Source organism: Cotesia glomerata, linkage group LG2 (genome assembly GCF_020080835.1).
Source record: "Cotesia glomerata isolate CgM1 linkage group LG2, MPM_Cglom_v2.3, whole genome shotgun sequence".
In the NCBI taxonomy this organism is placed as follows: Eukaryota; Metazoa; Arthropoda; class Insecta; order Hymenoptera; family Braconidae; genus Cotesia; species Cotesia glomerata.
The window spans coordinates 17,391,703-17,417,291 of record NC_058159.1 but is presented as its reverse complement, the minus strand read 5'-3'; the positions used below and the strand labels follow the sequence as shown (position 1 = coordinate 17,417,291).

General features: G+C 36.0%; 2 protein-coding genes across 2 annotated transcripts; both read left to right on the top strand.

The window, feature by feature from the left end:
* Positions 1 to 11,545: 11,545 nt before the first annotated feature.
* LOC123259028 lies at positions 11,546 to 15,337 on the top strand. The gene has a single exon (XM_044719288.1). The coding sequence runs from the start codon at positions 11,546 to 11,548 to the stop codon at positions 15,335 to 15,337; it is 3,792 nt and encodes a 1,263-aa protein (XP_044575223.1).
* A 5,557-nt stretch (positions 15,338 to 20,894) lies between these two features.
* LOC123259027 lies at positions 20,895 to 21,932 on the top strand. The gene has a single exon (XM_044719287.1). The coding sequence runs from the start codon at positions 20,895 to 20,897 to the stop codon at positions 21,930 to 21,932; it is 1,038 nt and encodes a 345-aa protein (XP_044575222.1).
* Positions 21,933 to 25,589: the final 3,657 nt, after the last annotated feature.

Genomic DNA, 25,589 nt, shown 5'->3' with positions numbered 1-25,589 from the left:
GATGAAGAATTGACCTCAAAACGGCCTACAGTTTCTTTGAATTTATCTACGGAAAACCAAAAATTACCGTTTCAATACACGAACGCACAAAAAATGAACGAATTTTTGGAACGCATTGTTGAGTGTACTGAAAAATGGCGAACTCTTCAACTTGAAGATCTATATTTTTCACTTCAAACGATTATGAGTAAGCCAACAGCTGACATCCACACACGTATGTTTGATCATCTCTCAAATTATTTAAAACAATCAAAGTTTTATGATGAGTAAAATAAGGAGATCAATAAATTGTATGCATTTATAATTTTATTTCTAAATATTTAATTTGATTTTGATCAATAGTCATAGATTTCAATATACCTTAATTAAAACGAAATAAATAAAAAAAGTTTTGAAAATATTCCTTCAAAATAACGTTCGAATTTTTAACCTCTCGCTATGAAAATCAATGGTTTTTTAAAAATCGGAATGTTATTGGTTTAATCTCGGTTTTCGAAAATCGAGTTCACATCATAGCGCACAGAAATTAGTCAGTTTTACCCAGTTTGGCTGTGCCAACTGGAAATTGATCAAAAAATTATAATTTCTTGAAATTTCGATACCAAGTAGGTTAATATGAAATTCTAACAAGTATCTAATGGCGGTCTCAATTTGTTTATAAATAACAGGTAATCAAAAAAAACGTAAATTAAAAATTAAATATCTCTGAAACTATTAATCTGGCGGGTTAAGTTTTCACATAAAGTTTGTAGAGCTTAAAAAAAATCTACAACTTTGCTTTTGGGTAAATTCCCGTCAGACTGATAGTTTATTAGTTATTAACAATCGAAGTTTTATAAGCAAATTGAGCTAGCAAGCTGAAAAATCAACCGATTTTATTTTTGCTTTTTTCCACATATTTCTGCAAGCAGTTGTACCGCGCGCTGTCCATCTGCCCGTCTCCCCTGATGTCCATCGGTCCTGCCACTCTCACTGCGTTTCAACCTTTATCCTTGTTCTTGCCTCCTTCATGTTTTCTCCACTGGTTTTAGCGTCGTAGAGTTTCACTCTCTCGAACGCCAGTAAGTCGATGGGCGCGGCTCCCGCAATGACCAATACAGCTGCTTCGGGAACCGTGCGGTAGGCACATGCAACCCTGAGAGTACCTCGCCGCTGTACTGCCGCCATCTTTCGCCAGTAGGTCTTCTGCTTTAATGTGTTTGCCCATATTTCCGCTCCATAAAGCAGTACTGAATGGACTGCTTCCAAAAGGACTCTTCTCTTTTTGGTTCTTGGTCCCATGGTGTTGGTCATAATTCGTGCTAGGCTAGACACTGTCTTGCTGGCTTTCTTGCATGCACTGTCAAGATGTTCGCGGAAAGATAGTTTCTCGTCTATCATTACCCCTAGATAGCGCAGGGCCCTTGTTGACGTCAGTGTTGTTCCTCCCATGTCCACAGCGAATGGTTTTGGGAACCATTTTTGACGTGTCAAAACGACCATCTCTGTTTTCTGTTTAGCGATGCTTCATGCAGTTTCAGGTGATACTTATCAAGCCAAGTCTCGACAGCGTCAATGTTTTCCTGAACTAGCAGTTCGGCCTCTTCTACGCTTTCCACCACTATAGTGGCTGCAACGTCGTCTGCAAAGCCTGTTAGCTCTACTTGCTCTGGCAACGAGATTCCAAGAAGCTCGTCGTAGTCTGCGTTCCATAGATCGGGCCCCATTATTGAGCCTTGCGGCACGCTAGCCGTTATGGCGTATTCTTGTGGGCCTTCGATAGTTTCCACTATTAGCTTTCTATCGTCAAGGTAGTTGTTGACTTATGCCAGATTCTCTGGCTCCGCGTCAAACTTGTGCTCCAGAGCGTCTAAAATGTCTCCCCAATTTGCACTGTTAAATGCGTTTTTGACATCTAGCGTGAGGAGAATACATACTTTACGAGCTTTGAGGCTACTAGACCATGCTTGTGTTGCTGTCTTTATGACTTTCTCGATCGCCCCGACTGTCAAATGACCTTTCTGAAAGCCATGCTGGTTGGTGGCAAAACCTCCAGCACGGTCAATGTCGTTGCGAAGTCTCCCTTGCATGAGCTTCTCGAGCAATTTTCCAGCAACTTGTAGCATACAGAGTGGTCTAAACGACGAAGATGTTACGGGGGTTCCCTTACCTTTGTCTAAAAGAACCAATCTCTGCCGCTTCCAGACCGCAGGAAACGTGCCAGTTGCCAAGCATGCGTTGTAGGTGTTCAGGAGTATGTCTGGGTATTCCAGGGTTACAATCTTGATCACCGATGCCGGGATGCCATCAGGTCCAGGTGCTTTTCCTGTTTTGAGTGACTTGGCCGCGTCTTGTAGTTCCTTAGTTGTGAAGGGTGTTACTTCGCTGTTTTTAGCGTAGTATTTCTTCTCCCGCGGCGGGTGTTTGGGGAAAAGCTCCGCTACAATGCTGTCCATTAAGACAGGAGACTTCGGTGCCTCTGGTGAAGCCTTTCCAAGTCGTTTGGCGACAATTTGGTAGGCTTTGGATCTCTTTCCATAACATTGCTTTTCGTGCCTTGATGGCTCGGCTTAGCGTCTTGTTAGCCTGCTTGTACTCTTTTGAATACAAGTCCTGGCTTGGGGAGCGTTTCGCGGTTCTCGTTGCGCGGCGACGTAGCTGATGGCATATTTTGCGAAGTTCTGCTATGTCTGCTGACCATCAGTACGCCGGCCTGTAAAAACTCTGATTTTTCAGCCACGGCATAGAGGCGTCACATACGGCAGCAATCTCCTTCATCGTATTTAGCACTGCCTTTTCTGTCTCGTTGCAGGTATCCGGAGTCGAATTAATCTGAAAGGTAGACGAGCTCCGTGTAAGTGACGTTCGTAGTTCTTCTGGATTTAGCTTCCTGGCATTCCACTTCCGCTGTTGGAGGACTTGTTGTGGAGCCGAAACAGGTGCCAATCCAACGCAGAATGTCACATACTAGTGATCACTACCACTGTATTCTTCGGATACAGTTCAGTCCTCAATCATGTTGGCTATCGTTGGAGTTGCCAGCGAGATGTCAAGGATGGATTATTTGTACCCCGGTCTTTTAAAGGTTGTGGTAGTTCCAGTTTTCATTACTATGAGGTCAAGCTTTGCTGCGAAGTCTGCTACTTCGTTGCCTCTGATATCAGAGAAGTCAGCACCCCATTCCACCGCTTTGGAGTTGAAATCACCAGCTACGATGACTTCACTGTCAAGCTTGCTGATGGTGTCCTCTATGTCTGCCAGTTTATGGTGGAATACATCAGTCCCTTCATTAGGTGAAAGATAGACTCTCATCAAGTCGGTCGTAGGGGTCTTTATCCACACGAAGCCTGATCCGCTTCCGTTGTTGTTAACGGTGATCTTCTTCGAGTTTACTATCCAGATCGCTGATGTGCCAGACTTATCAGCAAACCATGATTTACCTTCGATGTTTAGATATTGTTCGCAGATGAAGCAAATGTCGATCTTCTCTTCAAAGACTCGCTGGCGAAGTAAGTTCTGCGCCAATGCAGATCTATTCAGGTTTCCTTGTAGTATGCGCGTCATTTCTGCCCTCTCGTAGCTTCGGCAAGTGCGGTGCGGAATGCCTTACAAGCCTTAGAGCCAGAAATGTGACATAAGCCATTTTGAGCTTCCTTGTCCGGTGTACAGAGGAAGCATTTTGGCTTTTCCGTGCAGTCTGCAGATTTGTGGTTTTCTTTGCCACATTTATGACAGCATTTGCTTCTGTCCGGTGCCGTACAGTTTCTTGTTTCTTGGTGTCCAAAACCGAAGCATTTAAAACATCGGGTTACTTTCGCAACTGGGCGTATGCGACAGTTAACCTATCCGATCACTATACGGGCCTTTAGTCCATCGGCTGAAGAGGGAAGCCCGTGTACATGTTATGTCCATGGAAAATTCCAACGAATTCTTATGTATTTTGGGTCGAGAATCACGAATATCGTATTTAATTTTATGGAAAATGGTGCAAACAATTGTTATTAACAATTTAATTGTTTAAACCGGTAAAACTCAGGAACGGCTGATTTGACCGGGAAGTTTATCTAAAAGAAAATGTTTAAAATTAAGAAACAAATAAGAAATGATCTCATCAATTTTTGGTAAAGTGAATATTTTCGGAGATATTGTAAAAAACGATTAATAGCGGTCGGACCTCTCTGTCGCGCGCACGCATCCCGTGGACTCAAACGACGAGTAAAAAAAAAAACAAAGACGAAAAAAAATTAGAAGCTCGGTGTAGACTAGAGATTAAGAAAAGAAACTTATAAGAGTCATAAAGGAGACTCTACAGAAGATATCTAGACCCATTATCAATCGATCCACCCCATAGACACAGGGAAACAGCCCCATAAGTGGCTATTTTTAGCTAATTTTAGCGAAATTTGAGCTTTAAAAATTCATTCATGGGTGTTCACGGGATATTAAGAGAAAAAAACTCATAGGAATAGTAGAATACACCCTCCAGAAAATTTTCAGGCCCATAACCGATCCATCAACCCCATGGACACCGAGTAACATCCCCATAAAAGTCGTTTTTTAAGTAAATTGACAAAAAATTGACTGTTAAAAATTTATTTCTCGGTGTCCACGAGATATTAAGGAAGAACACTCATGGAAATTATAAAGTACACCCTAGAGAAGATTTTCAGACTCATAATCGATCGATCAACCCCATAGACACCGATTAACAGCCCAGTAAAAATCGTTTTTTGAGTAAATTGACAAAAAATTGACTGTTAAAAATTTATTTCTTGGTGTCCACGGGAGACTAAGAGAAAAAAATTGATGGAAATCATGAAGTACACCCTACAGAAGATTTTCAGACCCACAATCGATCGATCAACCCCATAGACACCGATTAACAGCCCAGTAAAAATCGTTTTTTGAGTAAATTGACAAAAAATTGACTGTTAAAAATTCATTTCTCGGTGTCCACGGGAGACTAAGAGAAAAAAACTGATAGAAATCATAGAATACACCCTACAGAAGATTTTCAGATCCACAATCGATCGATTAACCCCATAGACACCGATTAACAGCCCAGTAAAAATCGTTTTTTGAGTAAATTGACAAAAAATTGACTGTTAAAAATTTATTTCTCGGTGTCCACGGGAGACTAAGAGAAAAAAACTGATAGAAATCATAGAATACACCCTACAGAAGATTTTCAGATCCACAATCGATCGATTAACCCCATAGACACCGATTAACAGCCCCGTAAAAGTCGTTTTTTAAGTAAATTGACAAAAGTTTGACTGGTAAAAATTTATTTCTCGATGTCCACGGGAGATTAAGGAAAAACATTTATGGGAATAATAAAGTACACCCTAGAGAAGATTTTCAGATTCATAATCGATCGATAAACCCCGTAGACACCGATTAACAGTCCAGTATAAATCGTTTTTTGAGTAAATTGACAAAAAATTGACTGTTAAAAATTTATTTCTCGGCGTCCACGGGAGATTAAGAAAGAACACTCTTGAAAATTATAGAGTACATCCTAGAGAAAATTTTCAGACCCTTAATCGATCTATCAACCCCATGGACACCGAGTAACAGCCCCATAAAAGTCGTTTTTTAAGTAAATTGACAAAAAATTGACTGTTAAAAATTTATTTCTCGGTGTCCACGGGAGATTAGTGAAGAAAACTCATGGGAATTATAGAGTTTACCCCAGAGAAGATTTTCTGACCCAGAATTGATTGATCAACTCCATGGACACCGAGTAACAGCCCCGTAAAAGGCGATTTTAGTAAATTGATAGAAATTTGACTATTTAATATTTATTTCTCGGTGTCTACGGGAGATTAAGGAAGAAAACTTATGTAAATCATAGAGTAGACTCTATAGATGATTTCGAGACCCATAATTGATGGATTCTTCCCATATCTATGGAGAAACAGCCCCATAAGTAGCGATTTCTAGCTTATTAGTCAGAATTTCGGTATTCCAATATTCTTCTTGGTTCAGTTAGTTTACAACTAACTGACTGTAACTGTAAAAAAGAAAACAAACAAAAAAATGTAACTGCACAAATAACTAAGGTTTTTTTTACTAAACTAGCTTTTATTCCGTTGAGCAAAATATTTAATTCTGACAGCTCTTTTCATTCACACACCTGCAAAAAGAGCAACATAACATTCTGTTAATTCTACAATTACAGTTTTTAGAACAATTTTTGCAATGACATGGCGGGGGTAATTCGTTAATGGGTGGATAAAGTGATACGACTCGCTTTGGTACCAGTTTTTGGTCTTTTTGTTCGTAGCCAAAGTCTAAAGGATCGAGGTTATTTTTTTGGGAACTGAACATCCATATCGTATTGTAGGTGATATAATAAGCTCTTCAGATATGGTATGTTATCTCTTCACTGCATGGAGGTAATTCTGTTATTACAGTAATTTTACCTGACTTAAATAACGAAACCCTTAATTTGTTGAATGTTTCACATGTTTTTTTTTTATATAAAACCCGTACTATATATGTTTCAGCTGCCTTAAGAATATCTCCCAGATCCCACTGTTGTACGTCTATTGATAAAATAAAGTTATTTGACTTAAGTAATTACGGCGATGAAAGTTTCGCATTTTTTATTATTACTAACCTGTCGCAAAATTTTCCAGATATTTTAGCGAGTTGGCTTCTATAGCTTTGAGCTTTGTACCAATTTTACTTGTATAGAATAATCCTGTAAGAAAATGCATAGCTGGTAGTACCTGACGGAAGCTCTGATTATAATTTTGCACGAGAATTTCGACAGGAATTATTTTTGTACTCCGACCACACTTGTATTCCATCCATAATTTCTGTAACAATGATGTCATTCATAAAATAAACTATTTTATTAATTGTATTTAAATGAATATTAGTTTTTATCACTTACTTTTAAACCATTAATTTCAAAATTTTTCCAGAAGTACATTACCATCACCAATAAATCACAATCTGCATAAGTAATTTTTATTTCAGTGTATTTATTTTTAGTCGCAGATTGAATGTGAGCAATGCATTCATCATTCATATCGTGAGCTGCAGAATTAGGCATACTGTTTAAAAAAATTTTTAATTTTTCATGCTGACGTACCAATGTTGGAATCCACTTTTCCAAATGTTTAATTAAATACGCCTGTAGTAATTTCACGTTTTCAGAATTATTCCAAAAATTGCTTTCACTTAATGGTATTGGAGTTTCATCTTCAATCGAATGAATTTCAAACGATTGCTTATTGGATCTAGAAAAAAATAAGTTTTTTAATACGAATTAAAAATATAATATGTGAGTGTAAAATATGCATACGTCCATAGTAACGTTTCAATCATCAGCTTAGCTTTGAACAAATTTATTTCTACTGCAAACTAAATTGGTCATTCCACTAAATAAGAACATTTTTACGGGGCGACCCTCGCGGATTATGTTTAAAATTTATGGAGGTGTTCTCTATATTAAGAAATAAATTCCCTACAAGTTTCAGCCTTTAATATGCAGCGGTTCTGGAGGTTTTAGGGAAAAACCGACTTTGTATTTTTACTATAAAGTCATGTTTTAAAAGTTTCTCAAGTTGCGTCGCTAAGGTATCAATAAAGTCATCGGAATCCGAAATAACGTTTACAATGGTACATCGATCGGTTGATGTCCACATTTTAAATTCGATTTCATTTACATCAAATTCTTTAAACGATGGATGAAAGTAATTAATGATTTATTCATTGTTTGGACATCTATTACAACTTCTGAAGAAGCACGATTCCGTTGGATTATTACAAATCAATTTATTCAATAAATTTTTATAAATTGATTAAGTTTCCATAATCCAATCAGTATTTCTCGCAAATTTTGGAAAATTACATCCTAAATAAGAAAATGGAATCGTAGTTGTGAACGCCATCTGCATTGTATAAACTCAATTTTTTAACGAGCAGTTTGAAATTTTAAATATTTAACAGAAAATTATTTTACTATCCCGAATAATCGTATAACGCTTAGCCGATATAACGTTTAATTTAATTGTGATTGAACAAAAAATATGCACATCGTGAAAACCATATATTTTGTGTAAAAAACTCTGATCTTTCAGAAAAAAAAGTCAAATTGGATGTACCTTGCACCGCACACCGAGAAAAATCAATTTTTCCACTTTAATTGGATTTCAAAGGGTCTTCTGATGTGTTTATGATAAAATGGATATTTTCATTCAAAAGCTGAGAATTTTTCCGACAAGATAAGATTTTTCGTGGATTTTAATAAAAAAGTTTTCCTCATCAGAAAAATTAATAAAAAAGTTAAAAAAAATTTTTTTTCAAAATTTCAAAAAATCATAACTCCAGAACCGCTGCATATTAAAGGCTGAAACTTGTAAGGAATTTATTTCTTATTATAGAGAACACCTTCATAAATTTTAAACATAATCCGCGAGGGTCGCCCCGTAAAAATGTTCTTATTTGGTGGAATGACCCAAATACTAAATTATAGACTTTTCACTCAATCAATTAAAAATTTTTGCTCTTTTACGATATTTTTCATAGATATTTAATGAACAGTCTAAAAAGTCTTATAACCCTTTGATTTTTGTGTTTTACCCAATACTTTAAATAATAATGTCTTTTTTTTTTTTATTAATCAAGATAATTACGAAATTAATATGAGAAAACGTCATACTTACATTACTTCAGTTGTAGGTAATTTTTGTTGAAAACACTCAAATAATAAATCTATCCGGGTTAATTGAGGTTTACAAGAAATTTCAACAAGCAACACTTCAGTAAATTGTTCACGGTATTTTCTGCACAAATCTAAAGTGCGGAATATCAAGCAAGTTGTCGCATCTACTGCATTTGTACTGCTGTCTTGAATTTTGACTTTCTTCTTGAGTTCATCAATTAATTGAGAATTTACTGCAGCATTCATGAAGCCTTCATTATTAAATAACATATTATTTGCGGATAGCTGGTAAGAAAATAATGATTACCGAGGATATTGACGTTCCACTACGAGATTATAAAGTTTTTGAGCTTCTTTTAAATCATCTAGTTTCAGCTTGTAACGGGTAATTTTTGAGGTGTTTAAAAGAATTAAACCAACGAAACAATACTGCGACTCAAACGCCCCTTGCTCGAATTTGAAGCTCGCCGGATTCCAGGGTCAAAAAGGGGGGTTGTCAACAATATACAGAACTCAATTAAAATGTAAATAACCTATAGATAACTAAGTCTAAAGAAATAAATTCGAAAGTCAAATAGGTTATGATAGAGACAAATTAAACAATTTATTTATCAAAATCAATTTAAATAAGTAAAAAAAAACAAGATTACAAACAAAACAAATACACGTGGTACAATTTTTGGTTATATCAAACCCCAAAACGAAATTAACGATTGTCGTTAGTCAAAAACGAAAATACGAAGGTATCGATCTCTTAAACAAATAATCCTACGTCGGTAGCCGTACGCGTACCTTCGGTCGGTAACGAAGGCCCGATCAAAACTGGCCTTTACAAAATAACCATCCTCACACACACACCCTCACACGTCGTGAGTGTCAAAATCGCGAACTAATCGTCAAAAACTGGTTACCCGCTTCCCCAGGAGACTAGCCGTCACCCGCTACCCCGAGAGCGAATGGAGAGTGTCCTCTTCGCCCCCACCTACTCGGTGTATGATCACCTACTGGAGTTTTGACAGAAGGTCAAAAATCCAGGGAAGTCAAATCTTGTTGAGAGTGCAAAGGTACTTACCAATGTTCTAGACGAAACCAAGGTAATGTCCCTCCAGGTGTTATTTGTTGGAAGAGTATTCACCACAAATAACTACTCTGTCACAAGACTTGCTTTTCCGAGCCAAATTTTGGCGTTTATCATTTTTCCCCTAACACTCTTGTAACGAACCGGAAGAGTCGTTTTAGACACCTGTCCGGTGTCCTCGAACTAGCATTCAAAAATAATTATTTATTATTTTAATCGCAATTTCCTTCATTATATATCCATTCGTTGATTTTCCATACTAAATTGTCCTCGGGACTTATAAAATCTTCGCTTACCTAATTTATTTCTTACAAAAATAATAATCGTCATTTCTTTCATTTTATATCCATTCGTTGATTTTCCATACTAAATTGTCCTCGGGACTTAGAATAATTTTGCCAGTCTTTTACTTTCTTTTACAATTTAATCATACCTTCGGTAACAATAATATAAAATTATTAAATAAATACAAAAATTAAATAATAATCACCGCACTAATAACAATAATTGTTTCTAGTAGTGTGTCTGGGGGGGTCTGGCTCCGTCGGTAAAACAGATTTGTGGGTTCGTGTCCATGCTAAGTACCATCCGTAGATATGGGTGACCTGTTTTACCGACAGTAGGTGTTGCCAACTGTAGATATGGATGAGATGTTTTTACCGACATTTTGAGGTTATGGACGAGGTTTTTATCGAGGTTATAGGTGGCGCTGGTGGTGAATTTTCTCGCCATTTTCAAATCTTACAATCCGTCATTTTCCCGCCATTTTTAAATTCTGCTATCCGCCATCTGGTGGCTGCTATCTGCTATCTGCTATCCGCCATTTTGAGTCTGCTATCTGAATTCGCCATCTGGTGGCTGCTATCTGCTATCTGCTATCCGCCATTTTGAGTCTGCTATCTGAAATCCGCCATCTGGTGACTGCTATCCGTCATTTTTGAATCTATCCGCCATTTTAAATCCGCCATCTGGTGGCTGCTATCCGCCATTTTTAATTCGCTATCTGGTGGCTGCTATCCGCCATCTACTATCTGAAATCCGCCATCTGGTGGCTGCTATCCGCCATTTTGTTAAAAAATGCACCTGTGATCTCAGCATCACCAATAGTTGCTTAGATCACAGGTGCATTTCATTGTTTATATTCTGAAAAGATTAATATATTCAAACTGTATGTATGTGGAGTACATGCGAGAAGGATTTCACGCAACGCCATCTGGTGGTAGCTTTCATTACTTGTAACTGCGTAGTAGATGACGTCATCCGTCAGGTCTGAACCTGTTTAAGGTCACGGTAACTGCGTAGTTCTCTTTGTTCTATTCCTAACTACGTAGTAGATGACTCATTTTGTTCTAGAATTTTCTTACTGCGCAGTAGATGACGTCATCAAACCGGTTTTGAGGTAGAGGAGTGGGGGTAACTGCGCAGTATTTTCTGCCTATATAAGCAGCTCAGCGAGAGCGTACTTCACAAAAACGAAGTACATGTCTCCAGTGAAACATCTCTCATGATTAAACAGTATTCAGTGTTATATAAAATATAGTGAAGTTCAGTGTTGTGAAGTACGCGAGTATAGTCCAGTGTGCAAAAACTATTGTGTAGTGTACATAACTGTATTAGTGTGCTATAAACTATAGTCTCGTGTAAATTCAGTGTGTATATAACCTATAAACAGTCTACATAACCTATAAACAGTGTATATAACCTACAAACAGTGTATATAACCTCAAAAGTGTAAATAACCTATAAACAGTGTACATAACCTACAATATTGTGTAAATAGACAGTAGTGAAGTGTGTGTCTTCCCAAGATGGCTCAACCTAACCTCATTGAGGCTCTCAAAAACTTGGTGGACACTATTGCTGTCTCATATGCTGATCTGTTGGGAGAGCAGCTCACTGATAATCATCGTCAAAGGTGTTCACGAGTGTGCAACGATACCATTGAGTACTTCAACACAATATTACTGGATCCTGAGACAACAATTCAAGTGAGACGAAGTGTTCAAGCACACATCAACCAACTCAACTGGTTAGCCGATCAGTTCTCCAGACTCGGTAACCAAGTAGTTGGTGGAGATCTCAACCAAGGAGTCAAATGGCAGGACTTGGAGAATGCTTTTGCTGGTAACATCCAGACTGGATGTGTCATCAACCAGCGTCACAAAGATCCAGCATCATTTCTCCAGGCCTCACGGAACATCATCATCAACAAGGTGCAGAGCGTCTTGAGAGATCTGGCAGGGTTGAAAGTGAATGTGGAATTCTTCTGCACATTCCGGAAACATCAGCAAGACATGGAAGAACGAAAATCTTTCATCACCAAAAGCCGTGAGATTCTCCCTGCTACATCTCTCCAGGATTGGTACACTGAGCATGTGTATGAGAAACTGAAGCAACGAATTGAAGATTTTGAACATGAGGGTTCTGGATGGAGTCTGCTTGGACCGAACAGCTTGATGGTGACCATGTCACGATTCACACCAACTCAAGTTGGAAACTCCACCTTTGTCAGATTACCGCAGGATATTATCAGGAAGCATGCGGTTACGAACATCGAGAACAATGATGAGTTCTGCTTCCTGTGGTGTGTCAACGCCGCCTTGTATCCACCAGTATTGTTTCCAGCTGACCCTACAAGTTATCGTCACTTCAGTGTCAGATTAAATTATGAAGGTATTCAATTTCCAATCAAACTTACTGATGTACCAAAATTTGAAAAAATGAATGATCTTAGCATTAACGTATATGGTATAGAGTCAGAATTCACGGGTAAAAAGTCTGAAAAAAGTACTATTATCCCATTATATTTAAGCAACTTCGAGTCAGAAATTCCGACAATACATTTATTAATGATTAAAAAAAGTGTAAATTATACCGATAATTTAGATAATATTGAGTCTGTCTATCACTTTGCATGGATACATAATCTTTCTGGATTAATTACAAGTCAAATATCTCTAGGTAGACATAGATTGTACTTTTGTGATCGGTGTTTGAATCATTTCAAATTAGAAAAATGTTATTTAGAGCATCGGGTAGATTGTTTTAAATCTAACAAAGTCCGTATGGAATTTCCTAGTGAAAAAAATAAGATTTTGAAATTTAAAGACTTTAAATCCAAAGATACTGTGCCGTTTGTAGTTTACGCGGATCTAGAATGCACACTTGAACCCCCAGGAGATGATGAAAAGGCAGTTCATAAACATGTTCCCCACAGTATTGCTTACTATGTACATTGCAGCTATGATAATACACTCTCCAGATTTGAATTAAACCGTTCCCCTGATTGCATCAACTGGTTTGTTAAACAATTAGAGTCATTAGCTCTGAACTTTGAAAAAATTCTAAAGAACCCTATTAAAATGAAACCCTTAACGAAAGAGCAACAAGATAGACACAACCAGGCAACTGTGTGTCATATTTGCGAGAAACCAATCACTTCTACGACAGATAAAGTCTATGATCATTGTCACTTTACCGGTAACTACAGAGATGCTGCTCATAAATCATGCAATGTTAATTATCAGAAATCTACAATTATCCCAGTTGTCTTTCATAATTTATCCGGCTATGACTCACACTTCATAATTAAATCCTTAGCTACAGTATTTGAAGGTGAAATTTCATTGTTACCAATCAATAAAGAGCGTTACATTTCTTTCACAAAATCAGTTAAAAATACTTCAGTCTCTTTAAGATTTATTGACTCTTTTAGATTTATGGCCTCAAGCTTAGATAAATTAGCTTCATACCTCGATGACAAAGACAAACAGATTACGCAACTACACTACCCTGACCCTGACAAATTCAAATTAGCAATACGTAAGGGTGTATTCCCGTATGAGTACATTGACAGTATTGACAGACTAGACGAGAAACAGTTACCTGACCAGGATTCATTTTATTCAAAATTAACAAACTCAACTATTTCTGATGATGATTATGCTTTTGCTCAAGTAGTTTGGAATGAATTTAATATTAACACGCTTGGAGAGTACTCGGACTTATACTTAAAGACTGATGTCCTTCTCTTGGCTGATGTCTTTGAAAACTTTAGACGTAGTTGCTTTAAAACATACAATCTAGATGCTCTACATTTTCATACAGCACCAGGCCTTTTGAACTCAGCAATGTTAAAGCATACTGGTGTAGAACTTGAACTATTTACTGATCCTGAGATGCTTCTTTTCATTGAAAAGGGTGTACGTGGTGGGGTATCGATGTGTGCTAATAGACACGCTGAAGCTAACAATCGGTACATGGGCAAAGATTTTGATTCAAACAACCCTGAAACATACCTGATGTATTATGATGTAAATAATTTATATGGTGCTGGGATGAGTATGTCTTTACCCAAGGGTAAATTTGAATGGGTTGAAAATGTAGATGATGTAGATCAGTTTTTCAATGATGATGAAAGTGTAGGCTACATCCTTGAAGTAGATCTACACTATCCTGAGAAACTACATGATCTACACAAAGATCTACCCCTATGCCCTGAACATTTTATACCACCTGGTAGCAAACAACAAAAACTGACAACAACTCTGTATGATAAAAATAATTATGTTATTCATTATAAGAATTTAAAGCAATGTTTAGATTTAGGTTTAGTTCTTAAGAAAATACATCGGGTCTTAAAATTTGAGCAATCAGACTGGCTCAAATCATATATTGATAAGAATACTGAATGTCGAAAGCTTGCAAAAAATGAGTTTGAAAAAAATTTTTATAAATTAATGAATAATGCGGTTTTTCGAAAGACGATGGAAAATGTAAGAAAATATAAAGATGTATATTTAAGAACAAAGTGGCAAGGTCGATACAATGTATCAGATCTAGTATGCAGACCAAACTTTCATAATCTCACTATTTTTGATGAAGATATGGTTATAGTTGAACTAAAACAAGTAAGAGTTTGCTTCAACAAACCAATTTATGTAGGATTTAGTATATTAGATTTATCTAAAACTTATATCTACGACTTCCACTACAATTATGTGATAAAAAATTATGAAAAAGATTCAAAACTATTGTACACTGACACAGACAGTTTAATTTACCAATTTAATGTACCCAACATCTATGAAGACATCAAACGTGATATCTCACGGTTTGATACCTCCGATTACCCGCCTAACAATGTCTTCAACATGCCTCTTGTCAATAAAAAGGTTCTGGGACTCATGAAGGATGAGAACAATGGAAAAATCATGTCCGAGTTCGTGGGTCTCAGAGCCAAATTGTATGCCTTTGAAATTCATGATCCCGAGAAGGAAAAAGATAGGATAAAGAAACGGGCAAAGGGTATCGGAGGTTCAACCTTGAAGACCATCACGTTTGATGACTTCAAAAGATGTCTTTTTGAAAATGTATTATTAAGAAAAGAGCAGTACATGATTAAAAGTAAAAAACATCAAGTACACACAATAAAGCAGGAGAAACTTGCTCTCAGTTGGGCTGACGACAAACGTCAACTCATTGATGCAAGCACTGATACTGTGCCTTGGGGTTATAAAGGCTCCTTAGATTTTAAGAAACGAAAACTTGTTGAAGATAACGATGAAAATAATAATAATAAAAGACAAAAAAATTTGTAATAGTATTAAGTAAAACAATGTAAATATAGTTTTAAGGATTTATGTATTAAGGTTTTGTAAATAAAAACAATGCAAATATAATTTGTGATTTACATATCAGATTTATTGATCCAACTATTATGTTTAGTATCAAAACCTAGCCATTTAACATAGTATTTATTTCCACGTTTTCTAATTACTTTTTCAACGAGATATATATCTGGATATTTGACTTTGCTGAGTTCTTCGTTGTAAAATCCACCTTCGATTGGTTGATCCTGATAGTCCACGAGCTTGTACGTCGTTGGATTTGTATTCTGCACCGACTTGATTGTGAAGATTTCTGTTGTCCAGTTTGGTGTGTATCCTTTGTCAAAAACATGCTTGTACTTACTGATTCGGACTTTATCTCCAACTTTGAACTTCTGCTTCGATTTGGTTTTCAGTGGTTGATATATATTTTCCAATAGTTGTTTCTCCTGAGCAGCGGTAACATCGGCAGGTTTCATTTTGATAGTACTGTGTTTGGTGTTGTTGTAAGTATTCACCAAGTCATCAAGTATATCGGTCCACTTGTAGCTGCCACGAGCTGTAAACTCTCGCCACATTTTAGTCTTAAGTGTTCTATTGAATCGTTCACATATGGATGCTTTGAGATTGCTGAATGTTGAATACAGATTTATCTTGTGCTGCTTCATCAGATCTTTGAATTCTCTGTTGTAAAACTCTTTACCCTGATCAACATGAAGATTCTTAGGGACACGACCTTGCTGGAGTACAGACTTCATAGCACTAGTGACATCTATACCACTTTTAGACTTAATTGGAACTGCCCAGGCATACTTTGAAAATATATCTATGATTGTAAGCAGATACTTGTATCCTTTATTGACTGTTGCATATGGAATCATTTCAACCAAGTCAGCTTGCCAAGTCTCATCGAGACCTCGGATGTCAACATGACGACGTTTATAGTTTCTACGAGCTGGCTTGTGAAGCTCTTCAGCTATCACTGCTTTTTTGTCGTTCATTGAGTTTCCCAGTGAGATATTTGATATTATTTTGGTGAGAGGAAAGTACTGCTTTAGCTTCCTCAGTAGCCGTCTCCAAATTTGCCACAGCAGCTTTCAGTATTACTATTTCAGAGTGTAAATGCGAAATAATCTCTTTCTGCTCACTCTCTATACTTTTATTCAAGTCAGACATCTGTCTCAGTACAAATTGCACTGTCGCTGCATCATGTTCATTTGAAGGATTACCGAGATTGCACAGCCTTTTATTCTCAATGTTATAGTTTCCATCGGAAGTTACATTGAAACCTCTACCAGCTGGTCCTCGTTGAACCGATTTGTCATTATCCAGAGGACGTCCAAATATATCGATGCTCATAGTTCTTAACACTTTGACTGTCAGCGTGTGAATGATGTTATTTTCTAGAAGCTTTTAATATATAACTCCAGCCTCCCTAAGCTCTTCAATAATTGACATAATTTCATTCGTGTGACTTGGATTTCCAGCAGCTTGAGATGCCATCAGTAGTCGCAAACGATCAACTAGTTCATTTGGATCATCCCAGTAAACATAGTCCATTGGTAATCTCTGTTTTCTTGCAATCATATATTTTGGTAACCCTTTACCGAACTTGGTGATAAAATCAGCAATGTATTTATTGAACTTGATTGTTGTGTCTTCATAAATGGTACGATTTGGATCATAATTTTTCCTATGAGTGTTGGTATGTTGAATTATATCCAAGTACTTGTTCTCATCATCTGGGGTGATGAGTGCATCATCTGGTGATTTTCTAAATAATAATTCCAGCAACCCAGGAGTTATTGGATAATTTCTTTCTTTGACACTTATTGTATCATTTGCAAATGAAATAGGTGAATCACCCATATACATTTCACCATGCTTTCTGCGTACACCATATCTCATATCAATATCTTTGTGTTTTTTACTTAAACGTTGTAAATAATTAGTGAGAAGAGAATTTTTACGAGTTGGAGTATTTGTTGATGGCGGTAGCTGAGTGATAGCATGTGTTGTATTGTCAAATGAACTTTCATCATTTGATATTAAACTGTTGTACTCTTCTGGATCAACGTATAAAGATTTTTCAATCTCTTGTTCTTGAACCACTTCTTTTTCAACTGGTGGCTTTTCTTCTTTTTTAATATTTTCATTTTTCAGCTTTGAACTTTCAACTATACTCTGGAGTGGTGTCACAATAGGCTTGAACATTTCCTCCATGGCTTTTTCAGCTGTATCTTTACCCAACTTCAACATCCTGTGCTTTCGTCGGATGGCATCGCTGGCTTGAGATATCTGATGCAGAATATCCTTCTGCTTTGAAATTTCTTCAGGCTTCATGTTGACAGGTTAAAGTCTACAGCATGTATGACTATCACACTCTAAAGTATCTCAATTTATACTAATGAAGCAGTCGAATCCTTTTCGATACCTGCCGCTGTTCAATTCACTGTCTCTATCTATTACCACAAACCCATATTTATTCCAACATGCCGAGCATAAATCTCTGAATGAGTTGTATGGCATGTCCGTATTGACGTGATCATCATAAATATGCTTCAGATTCATTTCATCTTGACGGAACAGCACGAGAAAATTTGCATTATCTCTAATCAGATGCTTAGGTATTCGCGTATAAGTTTGACAGAGATAGAAGCTGTCTACATCCTTGTGTCGACCCATGCAGAAAAAAGCCTTGATGTGATCCTGTTTTTCACAAGCAACATCGTCAAATATCATCAGGGAGTTAGGCTTAGCATCTTCAGGCTTGATTACAGCTTCATGTTCACTGAATGTGAAGAATCCAATACCATCAATCTGTTTAAGCAGTGTCTCCAGAAACTGATACTTTGGTTGGTTAAGAGACTTTGAGTAAAGATATATATTCTCAAACCTCAAACCGTTTGGATGTACAATAAGAGACAGCAGAGCATTCGTCTTTCCACAGTTTGATGGTCCGCAAAACACTGCACGGATACTGTTGGGAAGCAAAGTACCATGTCGTTTGAGTTTTTTCACTCCTGTCCCTTCAACAATTTGATCAAAATTGATAACTGGCAACTGAGCTCTTGGTTTGTTGTCCATGACTGCTGATTAGATTCTGAGCTCGAGGGGTATATATACCAGCTTATATAGATTAGCAAGTCAGTCTTTGATGTGACATGTCTGAGAGCAGACATGGTAAAGGTTTGTTCAACAATATAATCAACAAGCTCCCACTTGAACTTCACATACCAGGTTATCAGTACTGTGGTCCGGGTACAAAGTTAGCCAAGAGGTTAGCTCGAGGTGATTCAGGTATAAATCCTTTGGACGCTGCGTGTAAGGAACACGATATAGCTTACTCGAAAAATCGTGAAAATTTGGAAGCCCGTCACGAGGCTGATAAAATTCTTGCTGAGAAAGCGTGGCAAAGATTTCAAGCGAGAGACGCTGCTATTGGTGAAAAAGCTGCTGCTTGGAGTGTAAATAAAATCATGAAGTTAAAGAGACGTTTCGGTATGGGTCTTAAAAAAGAAAACCTATTACTAACCGTAAGACAATTGAAAGAAAGACAAACCAAGCGAAAACGACAAAGCGTAAGATAACCAAACGTAAGGTGACCAAAAGAAAGACAGCCAAGCGCAAGACTTCCAAGAAGAAAGATGTTGCTCTAAGACAGATTGTTGATGGAGCTAAAAAGTCTATGCAACCTGGTGGAGATCCAGTTAAAACAGCCCTTGAGGGTGCCCGCAAGGCTGTCAAGAAAGCTGGTGGGAAGAAAAATGTTCGATTGCCTCGTATTCTACCAGTTCCGTCAAAGATTGGAGGAGTACTTCCATTCTTGATTCCCCTGTTCGCAGGGTTATCAGCTGTTGGTGCTCTGACAGGTGGAGCTGCAGGTGTTGCAAAAGCTGTGAACGATGCTAGCGCAGCTAAAAATCAACTTGTAGAAAAGAAACGTCACAATTTGAAGATGGAGGAAATAGCTGTAGGTAGAGGATTATACCTCAAACCTTACCGCAATGGTATGGGACTTTATCTGAAACCATACCCAGAGGGAGCTGGTTGCAAGAAGTCAAAAAACCAGTAGAGCTACCACATCGAGCACTGACTAACATCGATTTATTAAAATATGCCAAGCTACTTAAAATTCCAAATTTTCGTGGAGTTTTCATGAGAAATGATTTACCAAAATCTGGACCGAAGATAAATGAATCAGCAATAATAAATTTGGATGATAAACTTGGACCTGGAACTCACTGGGTTGCATACAAGAAGAATCATAATCAAGTAATTTACTTTGACAGTTTTGGTAATCTACAACCCCCACAAGACTTGATGAAATATCTCGATGTTGGTAGCGTAAAGTACAATCATAAAAGATATCAAGATTTTGATACAATTATATGTGGACATTTGTGCTTAAAATTTCTGGCTGGACAACTATAAATTGAAGTGACTCGGGACTATAAGCGTCAGTCATGGCAGAGTCATTCACCTTGACACTATCCGGAAACTCCTCCGTACTGGAGGCAAATTATTTTCCGCCGATTGAGCTATCACCAACAAAAAATTATGTACTTGGACTTGTTAAGCTCCTGACATTCAATTCAAAACCAAATATTGATGTTGATAATAATAAATTTTATGTGTCATCAAAAAGATCCAAGAGAAGTACAATCAAGAGATTTCAAGAAATAACTATACCGACAGGGAGTTATGAAATTAAAGATATTGAAACTTATATAAACAAGACATTGCCTGAACTGAGTTTCACTTTAAAAGCAAACAACAATGAGTTGAAGAGTGAAATAAAATGTGATCAGTATATAAATTTTGAACCTGAAGATTCCAGTGGACCATTACTTGGATTTACCAAACGTGTTCTTGAACCTAACACAACTTATAAATCTGATTTACCAGTCAAAATATTAAAAATCAACTCTCTGAGAGTCGAGTGCAATATAACTACTGGATCATACATCAATGGTGAGAAGAATCATACAATCCATGAATTTTTCTCGAGGGTTCCAGCAGGATATAAAATAGTGGAAGTGCCAACAAACATCATTTACCTACCAGTCGCCGTACGAGGAATACACAACTTGAGGCTCCGCATTATTGATCAGGACGGGAGAATAGCAAATTTCCGTGGTGAGACTATAACGATAAGACTGCATATAAAAAGTCTGTAATGGGTATCGTATATGAGACAAAGACTGGTAATGGGTATAAAAGGATTGCAGCATGCCCAAAGATCATCAGTCATCATCAAGCTCTGAAAGTGTTAACAAGACAGAACGCAGACTTCCTCAAAAGTCTAGGACTAAAATTACGTGGAAAATTCATAAGATAAAAATAAGTTTTTGTTGTCTAGCTTGCGTAATACCATGGCGGAAATCTTAGATATAAAAAAATCAATTATTTTTGATGAGTCTATTGCACACTTACGCACACATACGCATCATCAACGTTCAACAACAGTGATGAAATCAGGATTGCTGTTCAGCATCAAGATCTGTGCTTGCTCCCAAGCAAGAGCACATTACATTTTTATGGAAGAATGAGGAAAGCTGATGGTACTGCTGTAAGTGCTACTACGAAGATGGTCAACATGGCTGTTTGTCATATGTTTGAAGAGATACGTTATGAGCTCAATGGTGTAGAAATCGACAGATGTAAGAATGTGGGTATCACCAGTGTTATGAAAGGATACGCTTCTCTGAGTCCGGGACAACAAAATATTCTGGAAAATGCTGGTTGGATTGTTAATGAAGATGACAACAAGCTGACTGATAATAGCGGTTACTTTGATGTCTCAGTACCGCTGAGTTTCATTCTTGGATTTGCTGAAGATTATCAACGAATTATCGTGAATGCCAAGCATGAATTGATACTGATCAGATCAAACACTGATCAAAATGCTTACGTTGTTACCGCTGCAGCACCTGACAATGTTACAATTACAATCCAAAAAATTGAGTGGATTGTACCGTATATAACAATGTCTGACAAGCAAAAAATCGAGGTGTTGAATTACATAACCTCTGATCCAGCTATCCCAATCAGTTTCCGGACTTGGGAATTATATGAGTATCCACTGCTACCAGCTACCAACAAGCATATTTGGGTAATCAAAACAACCAACCAGCTTGAGAAAGCTCGTTTTGTCATCCTTGGATTCCAAACAGCAAGAAAGAATCAATCGAATCAAAACGCAAGCGAGTTTGATCACTGCAGTATAAGAGATATTAAGCTGTTCTTGAACTCTCAGAGTTATCCATATGGAAATTTGAACCTCAACATTGTGCATAATCAGTATGCCTTGATGTATGATATGTACACAAATTTTTATAGTGCTTACTATGGGAAAGAAGCTGAACCGCTATTGGCTAAGAAGAATTTTCTGAATACAGCACCTCTATATATAATTGACTGTTCCAAGCAGAACGAGTCAATCAAGTCTGGACCTGTGGATATACGCCTGGAGTTTGAATCGTCAGCACAGTTTCCAAATCAAACTGCTGCTTACTGTTTAATAATACATGATCGCATCATTGAATACAATCCAATCAGCAGCACTGTAAGAAAACTTACGTAGAATGATAGTTCAGTTCAACCTCGAGCCTACCATACATCACATGTATGTGTGGGACTTTGCATCAAGACAAGCGAGGAAAGGTCCATGGGAACAATCGGCGAGAGACAGAGAACGATTTCGTCGAAGAATACAACAAATAAATAAAATTATTGAACCTGTACTAATCAATAAACTTAATGTAATTAAAAATAGTAAATAAATAACAATGTTTTTGTAATTTAATATTTTTTAATTACAAACCTTACTAGAATAAGTATAAAAAATTATTTAGTATAAAAGTTAAGTACACATATCAAAACACACTTCTCTGACAATTTCCGTAATTGATTTTCCAGAGTGATTGATAAGCTTGAATTTATTATAGTTGGTTCCAATGTAGTGTAGATTCAAAGCACCACATAAAATCAAAAATTTCATTTTAAATATCATGTCAGGATTGCTGAGATATTTTTGGTTGGTGGCAGCAGGGAAGAATATCGAAAAGTTGTTTTCCAAGTCAATTTCAACGTTGGGTCCATGATCTGTCATAACAGTTCTAATCCCAGTTAGTTTGTAAGTTTTTCCAACCTCAAGTTCCATTATCCTCTTGAACATCAGTGAGCTTGGGGTTTTGTCTTGAGTATTGACACGCTTGAACGTTGTCGATCTAATAAGTTCATACATGGTGTCAGTAACATGATATTTACGGTGAGGTGCCATGATTGAGATTTCGTCAGCAGATTCCAGGTAGCGAATTCCAGCATTAAGTAGCAGAGTCCAGGTAGCAGAGTTCAGACAGCAGATTTCAAAAGCTAGATATTTTCTGACACAACACTATGGTACTTCACTGTACTTCACTGTAAATTCGTACTTCACACTGTATACTCGTACTTCACTGTATTGAAGTATGCCCCGCGGCGCACTGCTTTTATAGCCAGGCAATGACGTCATCTATTGCGCAGTTAGAAAATTCTAGAATAGTATGAGTCATAATCTAAAAATAGAAATTATGAGTCATAGTCTAAAAATAGAAACTGCGCAGTTATGGAATGTAACCTATCAATCATAAGTTAAATGGTGGGAAACCATATACATAACCTATCAATCATAAGTTAAATGGCGGGGAAGCATAAACATAACCTAAAAATCATAAGTTAAATGGCGGGGAAAGATATAACCTGTAAAAATGAGATGATGTCATCTAGTACGTAGTTGGAAATAGAACAAAGAAAACTGCGCAGTTACACAACCTTGAACAGGTTCAAACCTGTCCGATGACGTCATCTTCTACGCAGCAGAAATAGAACAAAGAGAACTACGTGACCTTGAACAGGCTCAAACCTGTCTGATGATGTCATCTACTACGCAGTTCAAAACTATACTGTGTAGTTTGAATAACCAATCAAATTATTAATTAATCAAGAAAAAATAATTAACCAATAAGATTATCGAGTGGTAGGGGTAAAATCCTGAGATCGGATTATAAAAGGTTGAGTTGACTTTGAGAGTCATCATTCAGTCACTCTTCGTTGTCAAGAGCAGTAAAAATGGAGATCATTCTAAACGTTCAAGGATTCAGAGGAGCTGATAATCGCTTCATTGTTAAGGAGTTGGCCTCAATAACAATTCAACATGATATTGATAATATTGAAGAGTTATCATGCACACTATTTCAACCACCATATCACTGGAAGGTACTACCTGCCAGCTATCAACGTCTGAATACCTGGCTGATCCGAAATTATCATGGAATCGGTTGGAACGCTGGAACAACTTCATATTACAAGCTCAAAGAAGTTCTTAATTACTAAACTTGTAATAAAAAAATTATTTATGTCAAAGGTATCGAAAAAAAATTATGGATCCAAAATTTAATTGATTGTACCAATAAAATTGTAATCGATCTTGAAAATTTCAAATGTCCATCTTTGAAAAGCATGAAAATATGTAATAATCATTTTTGTAATTATCATGATTGTTTATCTGATTTATGCGCTTTGGAAAATGTAAAAAATTTAAAAGATTGGTTTGTAAGCACCCAATAAATCTAAAATAAATGAATTATAGTTGTTATTATTATATCCTATTACATTTAATTTAAAATAGAATTAATTATTGTTAGTCATTAAGTTCAAATAATTTCACAGCACTGTTGTTGATAGTAGTACTCATCTACAGATGGCGTAAATGTATTTTATTTTGAATATTCAAATAATTTTACTGTACTGTTATTAGTTGTAATATCCTATAAACATCTGTAGATGGTGTAAATGTTTTTGATTTTTAATTATGAAAATCAATAATCAGTTTTTATTTTTATTTTTGTATTCATTATTTTAATTTATTAATTATGACTAAGTTAAAAGTTGTATTTTATAAGTCATCTGAAAATAAAAAGTAAATATTAATTTTTAAAAATATATTGATAGAAGATTTTTGAATTTGACTATAGATGACACATCTGTCTTCTATTAGTTTATTGAATAATATTTTTGAAATAATAATAATAATTATTATTATTTTCTAATATTTTGTTATTAATATTTTATTTTAATTTATTTATTATTAATTTTGTTTAAGTTAAAAGTTGTATATTATTTTATAAGTCATTTGAAAACAAAAAGTGAGTGTCGATTTTTAAAATATATCGATAGAAGATTTTTGGATTTGACTATAGATGACACATCTGTCTTATATTAGTTTATTAAATAATAATAATAATTTTGAAATAAAGATAAATAATAATTATAATTATTTTCTAATATTTTATTATTAATATTTGATTAATTTTATAATGAAGATCTAATTATTTTAGATATATAACTGGAAAAAAAATTTTTTAATATTTTGAACTGACTACTTTCACGCGCCAAATGAGCCCTTAATGTAGAATTTTCAGTGATTAAATTTTAATCGAAGAAATTAATGAATTTTGATGAAATTTCGGATTCAGGGATAATGAAAAATGATTATTATATTTATCTAATAATTTTTACATAACAACGTTTATAAACGTTTTATGTTAACATAAAAAATACCAACTTATCAGCTGTGTATAGTGTGTGCTCAATGAAAGAACCAATCAGCATCATGCGTTTTCGGTCTGATAGCTACTATAGGAGGATTGTAGGGCCCTCTGGCTCTACAGGAAGAAAGAACTTTCTAGGAAGATCTTAGGGGTTAGTATTTTAGTGAAATAGCACAAAGCAACTACAATAGTCACAGCGACAACATCGTAAGTGTTATTTAAAATATTAATAATATTAAATAAATTTAAGTCTTACTGTGTATAATTGATAATAATTATTTAATTATAATATATTTTGTAAGTGTGAGAGTTTTTTTAATAAATATATATATAAATATTTATCAGATTTATAGATAACAAAGTATTCGCAATTAAATATCAACAACATCGATAGTTATAACTGCAACAATAGTATCGTAGATAACAAAAAGTATTATTTTTTCTTAAGTAGTTTATTATAACTTATGGAATTTGAATTATAAATATTAATCTTAAATTAAAAATGTGAGGGATTATAAATAAAAACAATGAATTATTTATATTGAAATACAATATTTTATTGATTAAATAATTCCACTGGTCATTTTTACATCAAGACTAGAATTAATAAATTCAAATTTATTATATTTTCCACCTAGGAAACGCAGAAA

Excerpts from the sequence above, each read along its gene's own strand:
- LOC123259028 (XM_044719288.1), top strand. The coding sequence starts at position 11,546 with ATGGCTCAACCTAACCTCATTGAGGCTCTCAAAAACTTGGTGGACACT.
- LOC123259027 (XM_044719287.1), top strand. The coding sequence starts at position 20,895 with ATGAGGAAAGCTGATGGTACTGCTGTAAGTGCTACTACGAAGATGGTC.